This window comes from Nannobrachium achirus (genome assembly GCF_963921795.1).
Source record: "Nannobrachium achirus genome assembly, chromosome: 5".
NCBI lineage: Eukaryota > Metazoa > Chordata > Actinopteri > Myctophiformes > Myctophidae > Nannobrachium > Nannobrachium achirus.
The window spans coordinates 57,070,265-57,093,475 of record NC_137814.1 but is presented as its reverse complement, the minus strand read 5'-3'; the positions used below and the strand labels follow the sequence as shown (position 1 = coordinate 57,093,475).

At 43.4% G+C, this 23,211-nt stretch overlaps 1 protein-coding gene across 1 annotated transcript in view; it reads left to right on the top strand.

Annotated features, from left to right (window-relative positions):
* Nucleotides 1-4,813: 4,813 nt before the first annotated feature.
* lamc1 (laminin, gamma 1) overlaps nucleotides 4,814-23,211 on the top strand; it is a gene marked incomplete at its 3' end in the record, with an annotated part of 31,909 nt that continues 13,511 nt past the window's right edge. The window contains exons 1-9 of the mRNA XM_080725925.1: nucleotides 4,814-4,937; nucleotides 6,733-7,157; nucleotides 8,243-8,547; nucleotides 10,971-11,101; nucleotides 14,171-14,337; nucleotides 15,766-15,951; nucleotides 17,008-17,125; nucleotides 17,307-17,405; nucleotides 22,825-22,961. Of these exons, the coding sequence (XP_080582051.1) occupies nucleotides 6,770-7,157; nucleotides 8,243-8,547; nucleotides 10,971-11,101; nucleotides 14,171-14,337; nucleotides 15,766-15,951; nucleotides 17,008-17,125; nucleotides 17,307-17,405; nucleotides 22,825-22,961 (1,531 nt within the window). The 5' untranslated portion in view covers nucleotides 4,814-4,937; nucleotides 6,733-6,769. The remainder of the gene's footprint in view (nucleotides 4,938-6,732; nucleotides 7,158-8,242; nucleotides 8,548-10,970; nucleotides 11,102-14,170; nucleotides 14,338-15,765; nucleotides 15,952-17,007; nucleotides 17,126-17,306; nucleotides 17,406-22,824; nucleotides 22,962-23,211) is intronic.

Here is a 23,211-nt window from a genome sequence, read left to right as displayed (position 1 = left end):
TTTCTGGGACCATAAAAAGGTTGATATAATTTTATTCAATGATGTGAACAGGCTTGGTGGGCAACTAAGTGGTATTGACTGGAACAAATACATTAATTTGGGCAGTACATTCATCTTGACCACATTGACACGTCCAATTAATGATATTGGTAGGTCTTTCCATTTGAATAGGTCTGTTTTAATTTTTTCCATAATGGGCAAGTAATTATTTTGGTATGTTTGGTTCAAGTCATTGGATATTTGGATGCCCAAGTATTTAAAACATTTTGGTGCCCATTTAAAATGGGAAACTGATGGGTGGGCATTATGGGTGGTTACCTGATTTAGAGGCATTATTTCACTCTTGTCATAATTTATCTTGTAGCCAGATATTGCACTATATGCGTCCAGTATTTTGAGCAATTGGGGCAAAGATTTGTCTGGGCGAGTAATATAGATTAGTAAATCATCACAATATAGTGAGAGTTTGGTTTCATTTGTTCCAGTCGTTATGCCACTTATATTGGTGTTGGTCCGAATTGCTACCGCCAACGGCTCTATGGCCGCGGCGAACAGGTAAACAGAGAGTGGGCAGCCCTGTCTTACTCCACGTCCCAATTGGAAAGGTTTGGACAGTACACCATTTGTCAGCACTTGGGCTTTAGGGGAGCAATACAACATCTTAATATATTTAATGAAAGCGTCACCAAAATTCATCTGTCTTAGAGTGAAAAATAGATATTCAAACTCAATGGTATCGAAAGCTTTTCGAGCATCCATTGAAATTACAAATCTTGGGTCTTCTGCTTGTTTGGAAAGCTCAATAATATGAAAAAGTTTTCTGATATTGTCTGATCCCTGTCGCTGATGAATAAAACCTGTTTGGTCTTTGTGAATTAGAAATGACATCACTGACTCCATCCTAAGTGCTAGCACTTTAGAAAATATTTTGTAATCCACATTTAGCATTGACAGGGGCCTATAGGAATCACATAGTTGTTTATCCTTAGAGGGCTTTGGAAGTACATTAATTGTTGCCAATTCTAGGGTTGGTGGAAGCTTTCCATTTTTGATGCTGTCTTTGAGCATTTCTATAAATGGGTGAATTAATTTATTTAAAAACTGTTTATAAAATTCGGCCGGTAGGCCATCAGGGCCAGGCGCTTTGCCCGACTGCAATGAGTTAATAGCTCTGATGATTTCTTCCTTCGATATATCGGTCTCAAGGTTGTTTTTTTCTTCTGTGGAAAGCTTAGTGATCGGTAAATTCCCCAAAAAGTCCTCACATTTTGTAACAGTGGACTCCTGATTTTCAGACTTATATAGGTTATGCTGGTTTATCTCTTCAGATTTGTATAGTATAGTATTTCTCTTGCTTTTGAAATGTTATTTGTTATGGAATATTTTGAATGATTTGTAACTTGTGAAAAATTTGTTTTGGAATTTGCTCCTTTATTGTTATGTAATGCCCAGTGAAAATTATTTTTGAAATTGCTTCTTTATTGTAATGTAATTCCCAGCTTGTAAAATGTATTTTTGAAATGCTCCTTTATTACGTAAAGTTTTGATTTACTTGTAACTTAATTGTGAAAATTCAATAAACATATTTTGAAAAACCTATTCATTCATAGTAGTGTTTAAGGTGGTCATGTTCCATTAGAATACACACCATGATTAGTAGAATTTAATGTGGTCCTATCACAGCAGCACACTTATCCTTGCTGCTGTGTTTACTTTGCATATAGTGTTATACTTGTACTTCAGTCATTAGTCATTTTTCCAAACTCTCCATGACTGTCTCACAGCCATGTGATTGTGTTGTGCTTTGGTGTGTGTGTGTGTGTTGTGCTTTGGTGTGTGTGTGTGTGTGTGTGTGTGTGTGTGTGTGTGTGTGTGTGTGTGTGTGTGTGTGTGTGTGTGTGTGTGTGTGTGTGTGTGTGTGTGTGTGTGTGTGTGTGTGTGTGTGTGCGTGCGTGCGTGCGTGCGTGCGTGCGTGCGTGCGTGCGTGCGTGCGTGCGTGCGTGCGTGCGTGCGTGCGTGCGTGCGGTGCCTACGTCCATTGCTGTTAATTGGCATTTTCAAAATAAGCCTAAAACCAAAAGATCACAGATCTACAAGCTGACAATTGCTTTAGAACCCCTTTTCACCCCAATGTAGTAAAACTAGAGGTTCGCGGCCCTTTGGGCCGCTCACATCTAGAGTCCACCCCCGCTTCTTTACTGTAGTGTACTGTACTGTACTGTACCTTACTGTGCTGTACTGTACCTTACTGTACTGTACCTTATTGTATTGTACTGTGCTGTACCTTACTGCACTGTACTGTACTGTACCTTACTGTGCTGTACCTTACTGCACTGTATTGTACTGTACCTTACTGTATTGTAGTGTACTGTATCTTACTGTGCTGTATTGTACTGTACCTTACTGTATCTACTGTACTGTTCTGTACTGTACCTTACTGTGCTGTAGTGTACTGTACCTTACTGTACTGTATTGTGCTGTACCTTACTGTACTGTAGTGTACTGTATCTTCTGTACTGTACTGTATGGTAGTGTACTGTACTTTATGGTACTGTTCTGTGCCTTACTGTAGTGAACTGTAAAAGTATTATGTACATTCCAGATATTATTATTATTATTATTATGACTATTGTTAGTTTTTAATTATTGTTAGTGATGCAACTGATATGGAGATTCCGAGATTCCAATCTCTATCTTTATCTATGTATCCATCTTAGGGCTGTCAAATGATTAAAATTTTTAATCAGATTAATCACAGCTTAAAAATTAATTAATCATGAGTAATCACGAATCGAACTATGTCCAAAATATGCCATTTCTGTCTGTATATTGTTGTGGAAATGTATAGATAAAGGTGGAATAAGGCGGATACATTTATACAGTATGTACTGTATGTATTTATGAATGTATGATAAGCGACCGTCAGGTCGCAGCGTGATTTTAGGTCCAAAAATGTGTTAAAAAATCGACCTGATGGTGGCGCTATATGGGACAGATCCATGTCGATGAGATAAGTGTAGACATACTGTGTAGCGATTTGTGTGATTTTAGGGCAAAAACTGTAGGAGCAGTATTCAAAAATGTGTTTTTAAAAATTTGGCGGGGGTCCCTGGAGCTGCGGGGGTCCCTGGAAGGGTGGAGGTTGTGGATTGGCAGACAAGGATTGTGTGTGGAAAATTTCACATGGATAGGGGCAAAAAAGTGTGATGTGACGTGACAGACAGACGGACAGACAGGCGGTGGAGGTTTTCATAGTAACTGCGACCTGACGGTCGCAATTAGAATCATTAGTATTGTTTATTTTAATTATTATTATTAAGGAACTTTAGAAATCTCAGTTGGAACTGTTACCCCAGTGACCCGATGCTGGATAAGCAGTTGAAGATGGATGGATGGATGGATTATTTTAGAGTAAGCTACTTTATTTACCATTATTGTGTAGCAATAAAACACAGGATTATAGTTTAATAAAGAGCCTAAATGCAACAATAGTATAGGCTTGTCATTCATGATGGAAAATACATTTTGGGGAGAAGTGGAACTTAAAGTCATTTTAGCATGAGGGGGAGATCATGATTACTTGATATCTGGGCTAATGCATTCAGTTGACACACGCAGCACAAGCCAGACTGTGCCGATTGCCTATGTCAAATGAGGGTCAACGAGCTCGTTAACCTAACGTTACACAGCCTTAGCTGGAAAATATGCACAGTGTTGAAGAGAAGACAAATGATCACGCATCGCATCGCATTTCTCTGGATCTAATGCAAGCAGTTGGAGCCTAAAAACGTGGATTTCAATGTGTTGCTGTTGTCCTCTCCAATTGAACATCCAAAGGTAGTAGATCCCTATTTGAGATGTATTGATGATCAGTTATTAATCCAGTGGCAGCGAATGGTTTCCAAGCTGTTTAAACAACTTTTTTTCAGGCAGCTTTAGTTTAGCCTCTCTCTAACGAGAGGTCTCCCCCTCTGCTGTCTGCTCAGAGTGACTGAGTGTGTGAGGAGGGGGGAAGGGGGAGGGGGGAGCAGGATGCGTTGCAGGGCAGGCTGTGTTTGGCTGCAGTGAATGGGCCGGTTAGCGAATCGGCATAGAGGTGGGCGGTATTTTTCCGTACGTTCTACCTACCGTTGAGTTGAAGTTGAGTTGGAGTGGATGCAGAGTGGGCGTGAATGGGCTTGGAAGTGGGATGCGGCTTTTGCTAAATTGTATAATAAAGATAATTGCCAAAGAATTCCTTCCCACACACATGTCGGTGTTGTCACTGATGACCTCTGGACATATTGATGACCACTGATCAAACAGAGTGATACAAGGCATTCCTCAATCATGCTACTGGAAGCACTGAGGCAATGTTTATTATCAGAACCGTGACATCTTGACCGCATCTGTCTGTCTGTCTGTCTGTCTGTCTGTCTGTCTGTCTGTCTGTCTGTCTGTCTAAATGGGTAACGCTTATCTTTTTTGTTGATTGACTCTCACGCTCTGACATCACACTGTGATGGCGTGGGAACCAAATCGCCTTTAATTGCCATATATGGAGATCCCTGTGATGCCAGGGCAACCAAATCCCCTTTATGCCCATATATGGGGATCCCTGATGTCATCAATATTAAGCCCATATCTGTGAATGGGTAAGTAGAACATGACCTGTACTTGCCCGACGGGCAAGTGCCTCTGAGACCTTAGTATCAACCCCTGTGTACAGAGTAGTTGTTTAGTTGTTTAACGCTATCTTCTACCCCGAGCCATTTTAGGCTTGTCAGAGCTCAGAGGGCACTACAGCAGTAGCATCACATAGCCAGACAACTTATGCAATGGCATATAGAGTCTAGATGTGCTAGGCTACTACAGCAGACACTATAAGAGACACAAACAGAAGAGAGTAGCAGGAATAGGACTGAAAAACCACAAAGGAATCTCCTCCTGACAGAGAGGTGAGAGAATGTTCATTTAACATTGAACACATTGTTTATTTACTCTATGTTTGTGCCTTCATTCCATTAAGACAACCTACTGAAAGAGTAGAGGTTATTTGCTGTGTAGAGGTTATTTGCTGTGTGTGTGTGTGTGTGTGTGTGTGTGTGTGTGTGTGTGTGTGTGTGTGTGTGTGTGTGTGTGTGTGTGTGTGTGTGTGTGTGTGTGTGTGTGTGTGTGTGTGTGTGTGTGTGTGTGTGTGTGTGTGTGCTCTGCTCTCCCATCAAATGTGGGTTCCAAAATGAGGAATTCTACGCTACTTGTGGGGCCCTTTTCTACTTGTGAGGCCCAAACGCTGGAACCCACAAGTTTTTTCCTTGAAATCAAGTTATTATGCTCCCACTGTGCTATGGTGTGATTTTTAGGTCGGGTTTCACAATTGATGTTCAAACTCCCAATGTGTGAGTGTGCGTGGCTTGGAAAAAAACACTCCCCTCCCATAACTTGTGGGACATGAGGCAGTATAATCATCTGACAATCCTTAAAAAATACTGGATTATAGCTCATATCAATTTTTTTTTGTAATATCTGATTGTTGCTGATGACACCTGATTTTGTTTGGGAGCTGTACGAGCTCTGGAAAGGGTGGGCCCCTCAGATGATGCGGTTTCCTCAAGGTCAAGTTATGGGAGGGGAGTGTGTGTGTGTGTGTGTGTGTGTGTGTCTTACACCGCCTGTGATATACAAACATTCCTGTGTCAAACCTTCCATGTTTCAACTCTGTACTGAAGATCCTGAATTCATTGCACATCTGCTGCTAAATACACAAGATGATGTTGTTGTTAACGACTTACTTAATACTCTATTACTGTAATATTATTACTTTACCCAGTAACAAGTAGTGTACTCTGCTAAAACTGTAAAATTATTACATATCACTCCAAACAACGCTGTCGTTACAACAGCGTAACTCGTTAAAAAGAATGTGATTTGTTTTTGTTTCTGACCGAGATTAAACTCTCTATCTCTTCTCCCTGTATGAGTCTATGAGTCGGTGTTGCGCTGTGTTTGTGTCCAGCAACCATGCTGCATATCCGTGGAGCAGCGCATTTTAAACGGCAGCGTAGGAGGTTGTCACATGTGCAGCAAGAACAGATTTACAAGCTATCAACACTGTGCAATTGTACAGGATGTTAGCTTGTAGATCTGTTCTTTTTAAGGCCAGTCCGCACCAATTAATGCAACTAGACGCAAAAAAGAGCTGACTATCTGCATGTGACTGGAGCGTCTGCCACTGATCTTAGACATAAATCATAACACCAGTAGAGGTCGCTAATATTCGGACGTTAGGTCTCTACTGGAGTTATAAGGGGGAGTCAGAAGCGGAAGCATTCCGACGAGGAAACGTGAGTCTCGGAGAAGTTTGAGTAAACATTAATTTATTAGAAACATATGGACTAACACATGCCGACGAGTGGGCTCATCGGTAGATAGAAAGCTGTTTCGACGATGCGGTGAGCACCTTATTGATTTGTACATGTTTTGAGCCAAATATGGACGTTGGAGCTCAACCGGCGAGAGCCCTCTGACTCCCCATTATAACTCCAGTAGAGACGTAACGTCCGAATATTAGCATCCTCTACTGGTGTTATGATGTATGGCTACACTGATCTAACCTTGCATCACCAGCATCATTCATCTGATTCACCAGCGTGAATGCAGGAGGAAACCACAGACTGTCAACTACGGCTCAATCATCACATCAGCCTTATTGAACGTAATTGATGATACAGCATGATCTCCCTGTCTTTGTAGGTAAAGAAGAAACGTGGGCAACTCTAATATTGGAATCATGATGCATAGTTTAACAAGTCAACTGGTGGTTGTGCTACTCGCTGCCTCACTAAACTGCTCGGTTCTTGGGGCCATGTTGAACAACTGTTCGGACGAGCAGAACCGAGCAAAGCGATGCATGCCGGAGTTCGAGGACGTCGCCTTCGACGTGAAGGTGGTGGCCACCGACACCTGCGGCTCCCCGCCGGAGCAGTACTGCGTGCACAAAGGCGTCACCGGGGTCTATAAGTCGTGCCACGTCTGCGATGCCGCAGACCCCAGCCTGCACCACAACGCCTCCTACCTGACCGACTACAACACATACCAGGACTCGACCTGGTGGCAGAGCCGAACCATGCTGGCTGGCATCCAGCACCCTTACACCATCAATCTCACCCTACATCTAGGTAAATACATACCAGTAAGACTCGTTAGAAGGCAATGGTAGCCCATCAGGAGGGAATATGGGAAATGGGACAGATCCATATTGACATGACTTTAGAGATACGGTGTAGCGCTTTGTGTGATTTTAGGGCAAAATCTGTAGGAGCAGTGTCGAAAAATGTGTTTTGCAAGAATCGGCCTCATAGTGGTGCTAAAAGAGGGCCATGTGATAAATGAGGGGTGGAGGTTGTGGTTATGCAGCCACGGAGTGTGTGTGCAACATTTGGCATGGATAGGGGCAACAGTGGCAGAGATTTGAGTAGGGAAAAAGTGTGACGTGACGTGACGGACAGACTGACTGACAGACAGCCGGTGGAGGTTTTGATAGTAACTGCGACCTGATGGTCGCAATAATACACCAACGTGACCCTGCACCTAGGCAAATACTTATAATACGCCATCAACCTTACCCTGCACTTAGGTAAATACATACGGCTGTGATTGTTAGGCCAAAACCTCACCTGAAATACATCTGCAGTGCACCTAGGTAAATACTTATACAGTAATACACCACACCTGACCCAAAATACACCATCAACCTCAAGGCAGGCTAACTACAGTTGTTGTCATTACACAAAAACCTTAGCTGAAATACACCAGCACTCGCCCTGCTCCTGGGTAAAGTCATTGTAATAAACCAAACCTCACTCTGCGCCTAGGTGAATACCTCCTAGACTCGCCTATCATACGCCAAAACTCACCTGCACCTACAGTAGGTAAAGTACCTGTAATAGGCTACACCAAAACCCTGCAACAGTGGATCTGTATATAAGATTTGTGTAATATTCAAGTGTAAGGAGGTATCGAAAGATAACTCAACATGCACACATCAGTGTGTTGGGCATGGACAACACACTGATGTCTGGGACTCTTGTTTAAGCAGCACCTTGTTTACCCAGCGAATTCCAAGCCAGCAGATCTGCTGTCTTGAGCGCACAATACACCAGCTCGCAACTTAGCATGGATGACCCTTTACGATCCAATTGACATGAAATGTTTAGCTGTTCATTTGTGTGCTACATCTTTTTTTCCGTTATGTTCCGTTCAGGTAAAGCCTTCGACATCACGTACATTCACCTCAAGTTCCACTCCAGCCTCCCGGAGAGCTTTGCCATCTACAAGCGGACCAGCGAGGACGCCCCCTGGGTTCCCTACCAGTACTACAGCGGCTCCTGTGAGAAGACCTACCAGAAGCAGAATGGAGGTTACATCAGGACCGCTGAGGACGAGATGCAGGCGCTATGCACCGACGAGTTCAGCAACATCTCTCCTCTGACCGGGGGCAACCTGGCCTTCTCCACCCTGGAGGGGAGACCCAGCGCCTACAACTTTAACAACAGCCCGGTTCTACAGGTACTAATTAATAATAATTCATACATTTTTATATATTATTTGATCCCTTGGGGGGAATTCAGTTTTCAGCTTCACCCAAGCTGATTGCTGAGCAAGTGGTCGGGCTTGAGCACAGGGGAGGAGCAGTTAACTGTGACATTGCAACACTTTATCGTGGCTGGAAATCCCGCCATAAAGGGTGATGTCACGCCAATTCTTGACCATCTGGCCAGTGATGTATATCAGACCATTTACCCATATATGGAGACGCCTGGTACCCATATATGGTAGTCTAAGTCTCGCGTAGCCAGACAACTATTCCCAATCTCCGAATGCTATATAGAGTCTGGAACGGCAGCTCCCGAACGGCGAGTATCGGAAGTAGCCACTGCTGCACGGAACTGTAGTCCCATTGGAAACATAACAGAAACACAATAGCTCAGACAAAGTCATTCGAGCGGCATATCCTTGTTATGGGTGTATAGTTTAAGAAAACGTTTGAATACATCATGGAAGTAACACCAACAACACCAGAGAAAGACGAAATAATGCCCCCAGAAATATTGAAAGGAGACATAACGCTTCCAGTAGGACATGTTATTGCTACTGCACCAAGGGAGCGGTTGCGTCACATCCGCTTTAACTCGCGCTCATCGTTTCTATTTCCGTTTGCCAGACTGTATGCCGGGAGCATTTGCCCAAATCGCGGAGGCAACAGTCGGGCCTCGCGAGACTATATGGAGATCCATGTACTGTATGTATATGGAGATATGCTGTGAGAGCCCAAACATGCTTATTCAGTTATGCGTTATGTGAAAGTCCTATGATGTCTATGATGACATCCGACATCATACCCATACATGGAGATCCCTGTCTGAACCAGCCACACAAATATGGGCTGTCTTCCTCCATATATGGGCATTCCCATATGAAGTCTGATATAACTGTGATGTCACAGCGATGTGTCAGGGGAACCACCGTGTCAGGCGTGACTGACAGAGATACGGACAAGATTTGCTGGTTTTCATAGTTAACTGCGACCTACGGTCGCAATAAGATATATACAGATATGGTCTGTGTAGTAGCAGCAGGTACACAATGTTTAGAACAGCTGGTGTGTGCATGTCCTTTTTAGGAACATTAGCATCAGGAGTGGCCTATAGATTAACGAAAGTAGCAGCAATTAGATTGTCCATTTAAAACCTGGAATGCATCATCTGTGTCAATTTAGATGTTATGTAAGAGATAGCGTCTGGCCAAGCGGGCGTTAAATAAAATTTCCGACAGGCTTATATCAGGCTGAAGGGACTTTATTTCTCGATAACGGCCGCTCGGCCAGACGTTATCCAACTAATAACAAATCAAAGTATCTCCTCGCTTACAGTAGTGAAAGTATTCCACAAGTGTTGCGCTGGGCGTACCCCCAGCGCAACACGGTCGCCTTGGAAAACAAGGAAGTGCTGATCAAATAGAATCCATTTTCTGATAGCCTACTACTGCATCGTCTGCATCGTTTGTTTACATGGCTCTCACGTTGGATACGGCACAAAATCCACACAGTGCAGCCTGAGTGCAGCAGGTGCTCTGAATAGTGGTGTGTTCATGAGTGATTCGTTTATAAGACTCATAAACGTTTCGTTCAAATCCCTGAAATGTGTCACCGCTCAGACACGCCCATTCAGAAAATCACTGAAATGAAAGGCAAAGCTTAAGCCCTTTGCATACAGGACCGTTGCGTTTTTTTTCCGTTTGCTGCATGAATAAAATGCATTGGATTTGGTGTGCAATGCTGTGCGGAATCGGTGCTGCGGATCCCAAAAGGAGTCATAAAAGAAGTGATGAGTTTTTTACCGCATGCGACAAGACGCACAAATTGAACTGGGTTCGATCGAGAAAAAGACGCACGGCCGCAGCCACTCGTCGCACGGCTAATTCGGATCCGGTGTGCATGAGGTCGTAGAGAATCTTTGTTTTCTTTAAAAAAAAAAAAATGTCCGTTTTATCCGTGCTGATAAACGCGCCTGTGTGCAAAGGCTTTAAGAGTTAATAAATGGGTTTGGGCTGGAAGAGACACTGGGAAGACCAAAAAACAAGAACAAAAAAAAAAGAAAATGTTGAAATTTATGGTGGGGCCCCTTGAAGCAGAAAGAGAGGCAAAGCAGGGACTCCCACTTCATAAAACCTTTTTTTTCTTTCTTCCGTGCAACTTAATGAGCATATTGCCCTATCACCAGTATTATGTAAATTATTGTTTGTGTTTGTTGACATACACAGTATCTTTGCTAATACTATATTGGATTCATGTTGATGTGTATAATCAGACATCTACATATTTTTGAAACAAAAAGAAAATCCTATCACAGAGAAATGTGATGCAACAGGGGGTTGAAGGGTTTAAATGGCAAGCAATAGTAAAAATCAATGTCCAACACTCTTTTTTTCAGGAATGGGTGACAGCCACTGACATCAGGGTGACTCTGAACAGACTGAACACGTATGGAGACGAGGTGTCAAACGACCCCAAGATCCTCCAGTCCTACTACTACGCTATCTCTGACTTCGCTGTGGGAGGGAGGTGAGACGCCTGTCTGTCTGTCTGTCTGTCTGTCTGTCTTTTTTTTTTCCTAAATTTTTATCCCACGATTTTTGTAACCCATTTTTTCACCCGGTGCCAATTGCCTAAGCTGTGATCCTGGGTTCTACTCTCCCTCTACCAACCTGGGGAGGGCCCCGAACTGAGCTCATGCTTCCTTCAATGCATGAGGAGTGAGCAGGCCGCTTCTTATCACCTGACAGGGGGAGCTTCCCTGGTTGGACGTAGCGTGTGGAAGTAACACGTTATTCCAACCAGTTCCATTCCCCTCCATCAGGCACCCCGGCTGGCCAGGGGGAGGCTTTATAGAGACCAGGATTACTGCATGAGAACATGCAAACTCCACACAGAAAGGCCCTTTTTGCCAACCCCACCTAGGGTGTGGGCACTGATGACGCGGAGGAGGGAACACGCCCCCAGCAACCACAGTGTCCCCCGGCGGGAATCGAACCCAGGACCTTCTAGCTGTGAGGCGACAGCACTACTGACTGCGCCACCGTGCCCCCTGTCTGTCTGTCTGTCTGTCTGTCTGTCTGTCCCGGCTACTACTCCTCTATCTGTGACTTGGCTGTGGGACGGAGCAGAGACACGCCCCTAAAGAAACCACTGGAACCCCTGCATTCTGTCTGTCTCCATCCATCCATCTTCAACTGCTTATCCGGAATCGGGTGCGGGGGTAACAGTTCCAACTGAGACTTCCAGATTTCCTTATCCCGAGCAACTTCCTCCACTACCTCAGGGAGTATACCGAGGCGTTCCCAAGCCAGTTTGGAGATATAATCCCTCCATCTGGTCTTTGGTCTGTCACGGGGTCTCCTCCCAGTGGGACTTGCATTGAGGACCTTCCTAGGAAGGCGCTCAGGGCCGTCGGGGGGCATCCGTACTAGATGCCCGAACCACCTAAGCTGACTCATTTCCAAGTGTAGTAGCAGCGGTTCTACTCCAAGTCTCTCTCAGGTGACTGAACTTCTCACCTTATCTCTAAGGGAGATACCAGCCAGTAAATCAAGTGAACTGATTTGATTGGTAATTTTTGGTTTAAAAAAATAAATAAAACAATTAAAAAATTAAATTGCAGATGTGCAAGCTTATTACAATGTGACACTTTGTAGATTTTTGCACAATGTATGCTATTATAAAATAGGGCTTAGGTGTTTAATCGTACTAATCGATTAATCAATTATGAAGAATCAATATTTGTTTTATGACTCACTAGGCCTATGGTCTATCTCTGTTTCTCTTTCTCTCTCTCTGCCGAAAGGCATGGGAGAGACTATGTTTTCCCCTCCTTCTGTCCGTCCGTCCGTGCATCCGTGCGTCTGTGCGTGCGTGCGTTCGTCCGTCTGTTACCAGCTAATCTCCGGCGCCATTGGCCGGGTCGCTGCCAAACTGTGCACACACTCTCCCTGGATTCCAATTCAGAACCTCTGCCCCAAACTTTACACATTGGGCCTTTTCTAGCGCCACCAGGAGGCCGATTTTTGCTAAAATAACTTTTGCCAGTACTCCTAGAGATTTGGTCTAAAAATCACACAAATCGGTAGACAGTATCTCTACAGTCATGTGATCGACATGGATCTGTCCGATTTTCCATATTTCATCCCGACTGGCTAAAATTGGCTTCCAAATTTGCAGGATTGGTCCGTTTTGAATAAAATGCCTGAAATCATGGACACAGTGTGCGATTTGGTTGAAATTGTGCATGCACATTTCCAATAGGCAGAGGAATAAATGCCTCTTTCTAATCACTATTAGAAAGAGCTATAACAGAGCTATAACACCCCATTCCTGTTTTTACCTTTAACTCTTTAAAGCTATACTGTGTAAGATGCCCAACTAGTGGTCATTAGCCCTATAGCAAACCGCGGTCGCGTCCGCGTCTTTCGGCCGTTTTTCGTACCTTCAGACCCCCGCGTCTGCCTCCACCTCGCTGAGATCTATCTTTAGAGGGGTCCCTTGTTCCTGTGCGTTCAGTAATTCCAGAGATACGGACTCCTTCACCCTGCCTGGTAGGCGAAATTACCTAGAGACGGGATGGTACAAACGGGTGACAACAAATATGGCAGCCATAGCGACCCCACTTCAAGATGCGCTGTGATTGGCCGGCAGTTGTATAACCCTCGCTGTGATTGGCCGGTAGTGTGATGACGCAATTTTGGCGCGAGATCCGGTCCCCGGCAAGGATCACAGTTTACATATATAGAGAAGGCTTTACAGGCTGAAATTCACGGCGCGGATCTTCTAAAACTTTTGTGATTTAATAGTTAGGAGAATTTTAAGATTTGTTTTATAAAAAAAGTTACATAGTACAACTTTAACGTTGTATGTGCACGCCCTAGAGGCCAAGGAAAAATCTTTGCCCTGCATTTTTCATATCTGTCTTTTATAGCGCCACCAGGAGGCCCACTTATGTAAAACACATTCTTTCCTATTATTCCTTGAGATCTTATCCACAAATCATGCAAATGTGTACACAGTATCTCTATTCATGTGATCAAGACGGATCTGTCAGATATTTCATATTCCATCCTATATGGCTAACATTGGCTTCCAAAGTTTGCAAGATTGGCCCATTTTGAACAAAATGACTTAAATCATGAACGCACTTTCTGATTACAGATTTTGCATGCACATTCCCACTAGTTCAAGGAACAAATGCCACCCTTTTCACATTGGCCTGTTATAGCGCCACCAGCAGGTTGCCTTTTGTCAAACTAATTTTTTGAACAAAATGCCTCAAATCATGCATGCAGCGTCACATTGCCGTTAAAGGCCAAAGAAGACATGGCACCCTTTTGTGCTCGGAAGAGCACTGCTTCTAGTTATGTGATGGAATTAGCTTAACCATTAGCCACATTTGGCTGACTCCTTTCTTGTGCCAGCGCACTGAACCACTAGTGTTTTCGTGTGTAGTCGCATGTTATACACCTCAATACTCATCCTAGCCTGATCGCTCTTTCTTTCTCTCCCTGTGTGTGTGTGTGTGTGCGCGCGTGTGTGTGCGTGTGTGTGCGTGTGTGTGTGTGTGTGTGTGTGCATGCGCACTGGTAGGTGTAAGTGTAATGGCCATGCCGGTGAGTGTTTGACGAACGAGGTGGGTGTAAAGAAGTGTAACTGTAAACACAACACAGAGGGAGTAGACTGCAGCCGTTGTCAACCGTTTTACAACGACCGACCGTGGGGGAGAGCCACTGCCGAGAACCCCAACGAATGTTTACGTACGTATACATGCACAACGACACACTGGTGGTTCCCAAGGTGGGGTCCAGGGACCCTCAGGGTTTCTTAAGGGGGTTTCTAAATGGACTGTTACAGGTCTGTAACTCTGTACACACAGTGTACAAACGGAACCCGATTTTTTGTACTCTCAGACTTAAGGGATGGTCTGTGAAACATTTACGTTTGAGAACCACTGCACTACACAAATACACAACCGTTTAATAGTGACGAGCAACCGCAGACAAACCTAACGAATACGCACAAAGTAAAGTATGTACAAGTTCAGTTCAATGACGACAGGAACGTCTCGCTTCAGCCAATCAAAAAGTTGTATTTGAATGTGCCTGTGGAGTGCCTTGGATAAACGCGCTATATAAATGCACCATTTACCATTTTATAAAAATGCACCATTTATGTACAGTATGTACAACTACAAAACAATACACAGATGTTAAAGTATCTAGGAAAGACACAACTGCACAATACAATTACACAATCCCCTTATCTCTCTTTCTCTGGAGAGACAGAGAGAAGGAGACAGATTGATAAATAGATGGAGAGCGAGGGAGACAGGTTGATAAAGCCAGAGAGAGATAAGGGCCGCGGCAGTTGAAGACGTCTGCAAAGATTACAACAGGACCACACATGGACATTATGTTATCTTATTAGCTAATATTGTAGCCATTATTTTTCCCATTAAAAAAAGAAAAGAAACCAACGTCAGAAGCAGAATGTATTTGACTACTTTAAGCCCCATTTTATACAGACTCATGTGATGCACCAGCTCAGTGGCATTGTGGTTAGAGCTTCCGCCCCGAGACTGGGAGGTTGGGGTTCGATCACTGGCCGGGTCATACCAAAGACTGTGAAAATGGGACCCAGTGCCTCCCTGCTTGGCACTTAGCATCAAGGGTTGGCTTTGGAGTCCCTGCAACATACTAGCATCATGTCCAGGGAGTGTAGGCCTACTTGTACATCAAGCTGCCTCACGCTACAGAAACAGGAGATAAGCTCCTGCCCTATGGCCCTCATGGCTCGACAAGTCTTACTTACTTACTCACGTGATGCAACAGATTTTGAGTGTACAGATCAGCTGTTTTAGCCAACATTTTCTTTTCTTGTATTTTTTTAAATTTTTTTTAATTGATTATCCTTTCCATAACCAATTAGTTGATTAACTGTTGCCCCTCTGTTCTGGGGTGCACGCAGTGTGACAGTTATTGTTGTGCAAGTGTTGTCAGTTCCACACACTAAACAACATTTCTGCTGTGAACCACAGAGGAATTTCTGATCGTGAAATATGCTCAAACAATAACATTTCAACAAGTCAATGTGTCTATATTTTGTGTGTGTGTGTGTGTGTGTGTGTGTGTGTGTGTGTGTGTGTGTGTGTGTGTGTGTGTGTGTGTGTGTGTGTGTGTGTACAGCCTGTGAGTGCAATGGGAAGAGCTTGGAGTGTTACTTCGATGTGAAGCTGTACCGGGCCACAGGTCACGGAGGTCACTGTCGGAACTGTACCGACAACACAGATGGACCCAACTGTGAGCGTTGCCTTGACAACTACTATCGAAAGCAGGGGGGCCGATGCCTGCCATGTGGATGCAACCCTGTTGGTAAGGACCCCCACTCTGATATACAGTACACCACGGACCCCCACTCTGATATACAATACACCATGGACCCCCACTCTGATATACAGTACACCATGGACCCCCACTTTGATACATGTATTCAGCCACAGACCATAACTGCGTGTAAAAATGGAACAAATGGAACCAAATGGATCCTTAACGGGTCCATTTGGTTCCATTTGTACACACTCTCAGAGTTACCAATCATTTAGCTGGAGACCCCCTGAAAGATCCCTGGGACGCCACTTTGAGACCCACTGTATTTGACCATTGACAATCAGTTTGATGGGTTTTTATCTGGGACTAGAGACCCTAATCTACACTGTAAAATCAATAGTTTTAAACAGGATCATTAAAGGACCTACACCATGAATTTTCACTTTTTCTATTTAAAAACCTTTTTTTGGGGTCCCACTGGCACCTTCTATCCTCACAAAGTCCTATTTCTGTACATTGTGTCTTTCTCTGGTTTTGGGAAGACAGAGATGAAAAGCTTTCCACGGGTTCTCAGAACAGTGCTGTTCTGAGAGTTGACGCATGTGACGTCACACGCGTTTCCCTTTTTTTTTTTTTTCAGTCACAAAAAAAAAAATTCAAAAAAATGTTTTTTTCAAAAAAAAAATTTTAAATTTTTCAAATTTAAAAAAAAAAAAATTCTTTTCAAAAACTGTCAAAAGGTAAAAAATAAAAAATTCAAAAATTTTTTTTTTCAAAAACTTTTTTTTCAATTTTTTTTTTCAAAAAACTTTTTTTTTAAAAACTTTTTTTCAAAAACTTTTTTTTTCTTCAAAAAACAGAGGCCGTTTTGGTATTTCAGCTGGAGAGCCTCATTATAGTAGAGCTAGAACAAACAAAAAGAATGGTCAGAGTGTTTGTTGAGGGTTAAAACCTCAACAAACACTCTGATATATGCTTTTGAGCATATATTTATACAAAAAATATAGTTTTAAAAGCATGGTGTAGGCCCCTTTAAAAGACTTCTCTAACTATATCTGTGGTTGTAACCTCCTCTCTCCTCTCCTCTCCTCCTCCTCCCAGGGTCTCAGAGTACACAGTGTGACAGCACAGGGAGGTGCAGCTGTAAACCAGGAGTGACAGGAGATAAGTGTGACCGCTGTCAGCCAGGATACCACACTCTGACTGAGGCTGGATGCAGGTGATGCTCTTTTTTAAATCCATTTCTAACTCTGGGAGAGTGTTCGCATGCATTGTTTTGTTACACTCTCAGAGTTACATTAACACAAGAATGTACTGTGTGGTTTGCACCCAATCTGACTCTTTGATCTCTCTCTCTCTCTGTTTCTCGGTGTCTCTCTCTCCTCCTCTCTCTCTCACAGAGCGTGTTCATGTAATCCATCAGGAAGCACTCAGGAGTGTGACGTTCAGACTGGAAGATGTCAATGTAAAGAAAACGTAGAGGGTTTCAGCTGTGACAGGTATGTGCACTCTCTCTCTCTCTCTCTCTCTCTCTCTCTCTCTCTCTCTCTCTCTCACTCTCTCACTCTCTCTCTCTTTGATTGATTGATTGATTTTATTTGATAAATTCACATAGAATTATCTGGACAGCACAAAAAGTCCAAGGACTTAATTCCGTTGCGTATCCAAAAACAACAATTCATAGTAACTGGCTAACATGTCATTCTAAAAATCCCTATACTAAAACATTCAATAAAAACAACATAAAACATTACAGGAAACAAACAAAATAAATAAATAAATAATAAAACATTGCATTTTACACCAAACAAAAACCATACCAACAAGGTCATGTTAGACCCACCCTATTCTAGTTTGCGTATCAGCCACTTTTTCACATCTTTTTTAAAGACATTTAAGGACTGGGCAAATTTTATTTTATTTGGGATTTTGTTCCATTTTGTTCTCTCACTCTCTCTTTCACACACACACACGCACGCACGCACGCACGCACGCACGCACGCACGCACGCACACACACACACACACACACACACACACACACACACACACACACACACACACACACACACACACACACACACACACACAGACACACATCCTGTTTTGATATACACACTAGATAATTCATTCATTTGTACTTTTATACCAGGTAGTATTTGATTGATCAGGTTTCTAAGCCTGAAACCTACTCTGTGCTCTTTAGATACCTCATGGAAATTAGAAAGGCAAGAGATCACAAGGCAAGAGTTTCCCCACCTTCCGACCACGGTGCAAATCTTGTGTATATTTAGAATGTTTTTTTTTCATGCTAAATCAATTTAAAATTGTGACAAACATCAAATACAATATGTATGTGCCCCTTCTGCCCAACATGTGCCATCACATTTATTTAAAGAAATAAAAGAATATGTCAAACAATTACATATTCAGTCGTGGATAAGCTGTCACTGAGTTTGTACCAAATGTACCCCTTATCTGCTTGCGCAGCCTCTGCATAATAGGCATGCAATTCCACCGATTTGTATTTATAGGCTTTATAGTTTCTGTCAGTGCTATCAGTTGCATTTAGAGCTGAAACTCGGACAACATTTTACTGCACGTAATGATGAAAATAGACAATCGTGTGCACTGCAGTCGTGCTTGCAGAAGACCTCACAGACCGCACAGTCGCCGCCAGGCTGCGGTTTCTCTTCCCCTCTTCCCCTCTTCCCCGGTCGCGGACCTGCCGATGGGGGACCACTCATGCATGAAAACGACCGCCTGCGCGTGTCCATTTGGTTTCATTTTACGATCTCAAGAGTTAAGGACCTATAATAAGGGTCTGTTTGGTTACCAACTCTCCTTATTTAACAGGAGACCACCTGTAAACCCCAGCACAGCACTGGTGGTCCCTGGATCACTGGTTGAGACCCACTGCTGTAGACTTACTAGGCACAATTGTATTTGATCACATATTGAACGCCACTAATAGCCTATAAGTCTTACCTCTGATGAGGAATAGTAGCGTTTCACTTTGTGGATATAATTTTTCAGTGTATTATTTCGTGATGGATTGAACCTTGTAGGCTAAACTTCTTTATTCTCATTATACATGCTGGGAGCATTATGTTCAGCATCCATTTGGCAATCGGCGGGAACAGAACAGTTCTAATTAATATCTTACGTTGTCAATGTGACGCCCATATGTTTTTTTCTTTTTTCTTTTCTTCTTTTTTTTTTTTTTTATTTTTTATGACGAGACAAGTTGAAGTTTTTAGCACAGCCAAGTTCAGCCAAGTTCAAGTTCCTAGTCTGCCGGCGAGAAGGAGGGGGGCGACGTGAGCCTCCATTGTATTAGGCTTTAATTTATAATACTGTAGAGTAGACCACTGTATTGATCACATCATCACATAACGCTACACACAAATCCAAAATAAGCCTTACCTTTGGTCTGATAAGGATAGGACAGTGTTGAAATATTAATCCAAAAAAATAATTTCCTCTCAGTAGGATAATCAATAAAGCTCGCGATCCGGTCTGGTCCATAATATATCGGAAAGCAGCGTGTCACAGCTCTATATGCCTTCAACATTATCTTTTTGGCAATGTTCAGTAGAAAAGGCTTATAATATCCATTCCATGCTTATTATGTTGTGGTGGTTTAAAACTTATTTATGGAAGCAATGCAGATGATGATCCATTGTATCCTACAATTAGTCAGGGAATTTTAATATAAAACCCTGGGAATAAATTCCTTACCAAACAATTTCTTCGCCAATGTGTTCGTAAAGGTGTCTAGTAACATATCTAACAAAGATTGAAATTCAACATCCCTAGCAAAATGTTTGACAGCTAGGGTAATTCTGGGTCTCATTCACTTACTATACACTGTACTACCAGTAAGACTCCCTAATCGGGAGATAAGCGACCGCAGGTGGCTTATCTCCACAAATAGGGCTAAAATTTGTTTTTCCAAAATCTTCCTGATCCATGTTGATGACATGAGTGTAGACATGCTGTGTAGTGATATTCGTGATTTTAGGGCAAAAACTGTAGGAGCAGTGTCCAAAAATGTGTTTTAAAAATCGGCCTGAAGGTGGCGCTAGAATAGGGCCATGTGAGAAATGAGGGGTGGGGTCTCCGCGTTGCCTTGGCGGACGAATAGGTATCGGCCCCGGCTCTCCCGGACGCTCCTAGCCCGAGTTACGGCATTTTATGTGCGCTGCAGTGGCAGGGGGTCCTCCACTGGGGGCGCCACCACTTTTGCATCCGTTCTGGAGCACCAGGAGTAGGTGGTCCCCGGGAATTCCCCGTGAGCAGCCCCGTTGGGGTGGTCATTTGGTCATTTTTGCACATTTGGTCATTTTTTACATCTGGGGGTCCCCCGGGGACCTGGGGGTCCCTGGGGCTCCGGGGGTCCTTGAAGGTTGTAGTTTGGCAGGCAAGGAGTGTGTGTGTAAAATCTGGCATGGATCGGGTCAACGGGTGCGGAGATATAAGCAGGGAAAAAGTGTGACGTGTGACGTGTGAGCACATTTGGTCATTTTTTACATCTGGGGGTCCCCCTAGGGACCTGGGGGTCCCTGGGGCTCCGGGGGTCCTTGGAGGTTGTAGTTTGGCAGTCAAGGAGTGTGTGTGCAAAATTTGGCATGGATGGGGGCAACGGTTGTGGAGATATGAGCAGGGCAAAAGTGTGACGGACTCACTCACTGACAGACAGACAGCCGGTGGAGGTTTTGGTAGTAAATGCGACCTACGGTCGCAATAAGGGAAAAAAATCACTCCCAAAAATATGCTTTAAGTAGCATGTTAAGGGTCTAACTATGTGTTTTTAATCATTCTGAATCCATTGCAAGCATTTGTTTTGCACGAAAAACATTCATTGGGCCAAAAACAGACGCAAAAAAACTATGGTTTAGTGATGAGTCATCACTTTTCACAAGGTGTATGGGGTCCATTTCTGGCCCACGGAATGTTTTTTGTGCAAAACAAATGCTTGCAATGGATTCAGAATAATTAAAAAAAACACCTAGTTAGACCCCTCACATCCAACTTAAAGCATATTTTTGGGAGTGATTTTTTCCCTTACAGTATAGTGTATAGTAAGTGAATGAGACCCAGAATTACCCTAGCTGTCAAACATTTTGCTAGGGATGTTGAATTTCAATCTTTGTTAGATATGTTACTAGACATCTTTATGAACACATTGGTGTTATTCCCAGATTTGACAGTTATTCTGCTAGTTTTCCCTGACTAAATCGGCAGGACAGATTTTATTTAAATTTATCATGACATACACCTGTGATACGCAAGAAATGGGATATACATGCTGCTTGATGAATCTGACTAAGTTTTTGCTTCCAGAAATATGCAAAAAAATACACTGTATTTACGACCAGATTGATGAATCGGGCCCAATGTCCTCGACTCGTCTCTTTCCCAAGCGGCGACATTTCATCTTTAAAGTCAGACCGCTGCCATTCCTTGGAACTGTTAAAGGCCCTACAGACAGGCAGCAGTTGCCGTGGGGACTCCCGCTAGGATCAGCGGGGGCCGCGCCCCAGTGATACACAAACACACTCACTCAGTGAGTAGCCTCGGAAACCCAGACTTTTATTTTGGCGATAGGAAGAAAAAATACTCAGTGAGTAAACGCCACGTGGTATTTCACAAAGATGAACACAATCCCGCCCGCGTACGCATGCACAAACGAGCACGCACGCGTTGATTTCACGGGACTGTGCCCGCCCCCCTCGCCACCCCTAAACTAATCTGTGCGGGCAAAATAACCGCCCGCCTCCCATTGAAAATGAATTATTACTAGGACGCGGTGACCACATATCGCCTGGAACCGTCTGGATATGTGGGTGGATTGGATGGATGATGAAACTTGTCAGTGTCTCGTGAGACTCAATCAGCAGGTTCCAGCCGACCTGCAACAGGCTGATCCTTCTCTGCAGTTTTTTGAAACTCTTTGACCTCGTCTGTTGCAAATGTTTGATCTGATTCTGGTTCTGGGTTAGGATCTCATGGTGGGAATGAACATGTGCACTCAACAGGGGCCTCAACTCAACACACACGCACACACACGCAACAGGGGCCCATATCACATGCAATTGCATGTCTGTCTCTGTCTGTCTGTCAGTACCAGCTGTTATTATGTCTATTGTCTATAGGATCTGTATATTATCTCATTTATCTGTCAGTACACTTTAATTAACCCTGAAACCACTCGCACATGCGCGCGCACACACGCACGCACACAAACACAAACGGAAACCTCATCAGACATCAGACATGCCATCGTGGACGTGGAGTCAAAGAGTCAACCTAACACGAAGCATTAAAAGCATCAATACTTATACTTGTATTAAAGAATATATCGCCGGGTGGAAAGCTTGTACGTTTAAACTGTCACTTTTAAGGAAATGGAAAAGGGAACCTGTGTTCCAATGGACTCATGTTTAATCGCAAGCTCTTAATAATACTTGTAAAAGCGACGGTCGCGCCTTGTCTTGGCCATCTGGCCAAAGGGATTTGGTTCCCCTGGCATCACAGAGATCTCCATATATGGCAATAAAATGGATTTGGTTCCCCTGACATCACAGTGATTATATATTGGCATTCACAGATATGGGCTTAATATTGATGAAATCAGGGATCTCCATAAATGGGCATAAAGGTGATTTGGTTCCCCTGGCATCACAGGGATCTCCATATCTCCATATATGGGCATAAATGGATTTATCCTGACCTGTCTCAGTCACCCAACAATCATATTAGACTCTAATACAGTATGTTCTAGGGGAATTAGCCCTTTATTTGTTGTTGTTGTTGTTGTTGTTGTTGTTGTTGTGCATTAAGGTTTCCAGGTGTGTACAGTTGTGTTGTTGTTTTCCAGGTGTTGATCGTGTTGTCTTGTGTTGTTGTTTTCCAGGTGTAAGCTGGGTTTCTTCAACCTGGACCTCCTGAACCCTCAGGGGTGTACTCCCTGTTTCTGTTTCCAACACTCGTCGGTGTGCAACAGCGCAGAGGGCTACAATATGCACACCATCTCCACACACTTTAACGCAGGTAACGGTAACCTTTATAAGACCTTTGTACACTGTTTGGAAAAGGTCAAATTACGGTTAATTTATACACATCCTCAATAAGTGTGCTTTCTAGTGTCCATGGAGAATCGAGCTGCTTAACTGCTTAACATTCGTTAGAAATGTAATTCTGGTCTCGTCCTTAAGTCTATATAAAATGTGTGTCTAGGAGAATATACCTGTACGTGCACAGTAGGGCATTCACAGAATATTCAAAACATTCTAATATTTGA